The sequence below is a fragment of the Impatiens glandulifera genome, chromosome 1, assembly GCF_907164915.1.
Source record: "Impatiens glandulifera chromosome 1, dImpGla2.1, whole genome shotgun sequence".
Lineage (NCBI taxonomy): Eukaryota > Viridiplantae > Streptophyta > Magnoliopsida > Ericales > Balsaminaceae > Impatiens > Impatiens glandulifera.
In genome coordinates, this window is record NC_061862.1 from 80,325,030 (window position 1) to 80,330,114 (window position 5,085).

At 32.4% G+C, this 5,085-nt stretch overlaps 1 protein-coding gene across 1 annotated transcript; it reads right to left on the reverse strand.

Moving 5' to 3' along the window:
* Positions 1–1,847: 1,847 nt before the first annotated feature.
* Positions 1,848–3,298, reverse strand: LOC124922211. The gene has a single exon (XM_047462944.1). It carries the CDS (start codon positions 3,296–3,298, stop codon positions 2,030–2,032), a length of 1,269 nt encoding a protein of 422 aa, XP_047318900.1. The 3' UTR covers positions 1,848–2,029.
* Positions 3,299–5,085: the final 1,787 nt, after the last annotated feature.

Below are 5,085 nucleotides of genomic sequence, written 5' to 3' on the forward strand. Positions count from 1 at the left end.
ATTCCTTACTGTTGTTCGAAGTTGATGCAACTATTGTTGTCTCATTAAGTGTACTACATTGATAGTAATATAGATTATTACTTTTGTTGATGACTTTCAACATCACTAGTGTTCTAGAGACCATTTTAAGAATTTTATTTTCCATACTCACATCTAGGCCTTTTGACTCTGAGGCCCCAAACAATTAGATTCTATTTCATATTCAGTATGTACCGAATATCTCTGACAATTATAGTGGATTCATCATCATTTCTCAATTTGATTGAACCTATCTATTTTATTTTACACGCATTGTCATTTCTCATGTAAATACTCCTCCATCCAATTTTTGAAAGTCAAGGAATCACTCTTGATCTGGTGTTATATGATAAGTGCAGTCTGAGTCCAATATCCACGCATCATGATGTGATGTTGTGTGTGACATCGCCAAAGAGAAGTCTGAATATGTATCGTTTTTCTTTCTTGCAACATTTGCATCTTTAGAATCTTTCTATTTCTTCTTCAACTTTGGGTAATTTTTCTTCCAATTTTCTCTCCCACGACATAAAACACACTATTCTTTGTCAACTCTGCTTTAAGATCTTTCTCCTATCCCTTTTGATTTTCTTTGTTGACGGATTTTTGCCACCAATGCTTCATTTGTTGTAGCTATTTTGTTTTTTATGTTCTCCTTTTTCAATCCATGACTATATAAAGCATAATTTACAACATCAAAAGATACATTTTCTTTCACATGAAATAATGTTATTTCTAAATGTTCAAATTCACTAGGAAAGAGCGATAACAACATCAAACTAAATCTTCATCCTTAAATTTAACATCAAAATTTAAAAAACAAATTATATTATTTGATTAAACTTAGTGATGTGTTCATTCATGGTGGCACGTAATCAAATCTTAACAAACGTTTTTTCATAAGTAGCTTATTGACCACTCTTTTTTAGAAATTTATTTTTCAATGTTTGTCATAATTTTTGTGCAGAAATTTCATTTTGACGACATACTTCTACTTTCTAGACAAACACGGTCGAATTTGTTTCGCACATCAATCGATTAATGATAGATACTTTATTTTTTTTCTTCTATATCATCTGACATTTTGACCTCACGTAAAAAAAAATGTGAATTTAGCCACATATAAACCCGACAAGTAACAAACAAGTTAGCATTTGTTTTGCTTCAATTTGTTTGCTCATTTCATATCATAGGTGAGCACATACATGCAGGGTGGATTTACGTAGGAGTAGGCTAAAACAAAAATTCTGTAAAAATGTGATATTACTCTTATAATTTCTTTAAAAAATTAATTTAATTCACTGTTTTGTTTATCTAATTATTAAAAAAATGTTAAAATTAATTTTGTACACTTATTTTATTTTTAAAAAATCGTTATTTTTTTAAATTCACCATAATTTTTTTTTCAAGCAACACCATAACTTTAATTCCTTCCTTGCATACTTATTCTGTACTTTTTTATTCAAATTCGTTAGTTATTATTTTCATTGACTTGATGAGTTAATTGATATTGATAGATATTTAAAAGGTTTTATCTAAAGTAGTCAATCAAGCAAGCAGGCATGCACTAAATATCAGCGCTTAGATCTATATATATATATCTTCCAAAACACAACAATCAAATTAGACAATCAAGAATAATAACAAATTAATAGATGTTTATAATGAAGTTGTAAATAAATAATTAAAAGTAGTATTTTGATTGAAATAAAAACAATGTAAGACAATAGAATCTCTTAGTGTAACAATTGAATAATAGTTTGTTTAAGGGTCCGGCTCTCACTTTAATTAATTGATAAAACTTATTTATTTAACTAATACATTTATTCATTCTGACAAGAAACAATTATAATTTGATTAAGCAATAAACAGAACAAACTTAACAATCCAACTGTCACGATACTATAGCTAAGCATGCATGCCATATATATATATATATATATATATAAATAGTAGGCGGCGGAGATTGCGGCGGAGATGGCAGTGGACCGACCAACAACATTATTGCGGAGTTTCAGACACTTCTACCGGCGGCGTCCTGATTGAACACTGATCCAGTACCCGCCGCCCTCATATGATCTGCCATCGCCGCTGAAACCGGCTGATATGGCGATGGAGGTGGCAGCATAACTCCCCCCGCCGACCCATTGTAGTAAGTCATCGGCATGTACCCTATTCCTTCCGAGTACGCACCCATCTGCCCTTGCTGCTGCTGCTGAGCCGAAACCCCTGCTCCAGGTGGTGCGGACGTAACGACGCCGTAACTAGACGCTTGATCCCGCCCTCCATAAACCTCGGAAGGATTATTAATCCTATGAAGATAGAAACCCTGGCCGCCTGCTGGTGAACTCGCCATTTGTCTTATCATTGGCGCATGGTGATGGTACATAGACGGATTCGTTGGAATTATATAAACAGGTTGTTGTTCAGCCACGGCAGCAGAAGGGGATGATGTTGGCTGATAAACATGTCTTTCCGGCCAGTAAGCCGGCGCCGTGGGTAAACTCATCGGAGGAGGATCTGTTGCATTTTCCGGAGGTTTATAGAAATTTCCTACTATGTTATCATCGGCAACAGCTTTTTTCTGATAATTTGGTAATAATTCTTGTTGTTGCTGTTCTTGTTTCTGTTGAGCCGCCATATGTAAACGTTGGAGATCCTGGATTTGTCTCTGTATCAGATCCGGACCGGAAGTCGTCGTCGAAATCACTGGTTCGGCGGTAATTTGGGACTGGACGATCAACGGTGGCGGAGCCGGTGCGGTGTTCAAAGCATCAACAAATCGTTCACGATCGCTTTTTCTAACATCACCAGAAACAGTATAACTTCCAATAGAAGATGGGTTTTCCGAAAAAAGAAACAATCTCAACCTAGCCGGTTTAGAAGATTCTTTATACATCCGATCATACTCATGCATCATGTGTTCAAGATCATCGTCGTTGGTGACGGAGATTAGAGAATCGAGATCTTCCCCAGGTAGCTGATACTTGAAGCTTACATAACCGTCGCATAAGGACAGAAGTCTGGCCATGAATGCGTGAAACTTGATTCCTCGTTCTACGGCGAGGATTTTAGTGTGGCCGCCGACATAGAATAACTGATTATCGTTGAGACGAGGATTGATTCTTCCGCCATAACTGCACATGAACTTGATTCTGAAGTTTGGGGGAAGCTGTTGATGATGATCGTTGTTGTCGATCCAGGGATGTGGGGATTCAAAATCGAGTTGATCTCGAGATCGCGGTGAAGAATCGCCGGATTCGGCGTAGGAGAAATTGTCCATTGAATTGAATGGTTGGATCATGAATAATAATAATAAGAAAGATTGAGGGATTATATATGGAGTGGGCGAGAGAAAATAAGCAAAATAATAAAGTTACTTGCGAGTTTTTATTATATGACAGGTGGCTTTACGGTTTTCTTTAACGTGGCTGGCGGGCGGGCGGCTAGAGGGATTGTCACAACTTATTATTATTATTATTATTATTATTATTATAATTGAGAATAAAAAAGTATGAAGATAAAGATAATTTTTTAAAGTAAATCGGATTGTGTACATAATCTCTATCCAATCCTAAGTTATTTTGAGAAATTATTATTATTTTGTAACTTTATTATTATTATTATTATTATTATTATTATTATTATTATTATTATGCACCACACTTGTATAGTTAAAAGAATTTTAGTAAATTTATAAATAAAATGTGATTTATTTTATTCTATATATTCAAATAAAAATATTATTATGTTATTGTTAATAATATTTATTTATTTGAATAATAATAAAAGTAAAAAAAAAATTGTAGATAATTTTATTAATGAATAATGTATCTTTATCTTATATGAGAGGGAATTTTCAAACTTTCATTTTAAACACATTATTTATTATTAAAATCTTTACAAAAAAATGTGTGTCTATTATTTGTTAGGGTAATATTCTTTTAAATGAAATTAATTAACTACTATCTTAATTTAGAATATAACAATAAATAAATATGTTTAGAAACACATGAAAATATAATTTTAAAAAGATATTTCAGAATTTTATTTGATATTAATTTAATATTTTAATGAGATATTAAAAAATAATTTATTTTTTTTCACATTCAAATCCATGGATAGTGAGGTTTTCAAATTGAGTGAATATGTTATAATTTTGAGTAGAATAATACAATTTATAGAGATTAGCTGGAGTGGTGACTGGTGACCGTGAGGTGAGCAAATAGATGGGAACAAAGAGATGGGACCCACGCGGGAGAATTGTTGACCCGGTGGGATTATAATGGGCTTATGAGTAATAAAGACTAACCATACCGCATCAAATTAGAAAAATATATGTATATATCAAGAACTTTAAATCCTGTTTGGTTTATGGTCTATCTATTATCCTCTCTTGTTAGATACATAGATAGATAGACTAAATACTTTAAATAGTATTTATTAGTGTTATTGTTGATAGAAGTTTTCTTGAGTCGATTCTTACTACTGAGCTATCTTGATGGGTTAAAAATGAAATAATAGATAAAGTATGTAGTCCGCAAACACACTTAATCATTTGACCAAGTGCAGAACTTGCCGTTTGACGGGCTCGAACCCAAGAACTTAGAGTTAGTATACATCTCTTGTTGATAGGAGTGTTCATCGATTCGATTTCGGGTTATTCGAATTCCTCGATTCGAGTTTTACGAATTTTTATTTTGTATAAACAAATTTGAAAATCAAACAGAATATTGAAATTCGAATTCGATTGGATATTCAATTCAGACCAAATATTGAACATATCTACACAATTGTATTCTTTATTACAATAATTGCACTTATACATTTTTATCTTCACTATTAACAAATTTTAGGGATTATAGTTTTATAAATTTGGAAACATTAACGACCTACCTAATTTAATATATAATTATTTAATTATATCTAATAAAATATATAATTAAAATAAGAGGAGGTATAGGGAGAGGAATGTGTTACGGTTGAAAAAATGATAAAGGGTAAGGAGAAATAAGAGAGAAAAAAATTGTTATCTTTTCAGCCAAGCGCAACGTCGTTCCTTTCAAATTC

Bases quoted from the DNA above. Each gene is read 5' to 3' on its own strand.
- LOC124922211 (XM_047462944.1), bottom strand. From the start codon at position 3,298: ATGGACAATTTCTCCTACGCCGAATCCGGCGATTCTTCACCGCGATCT.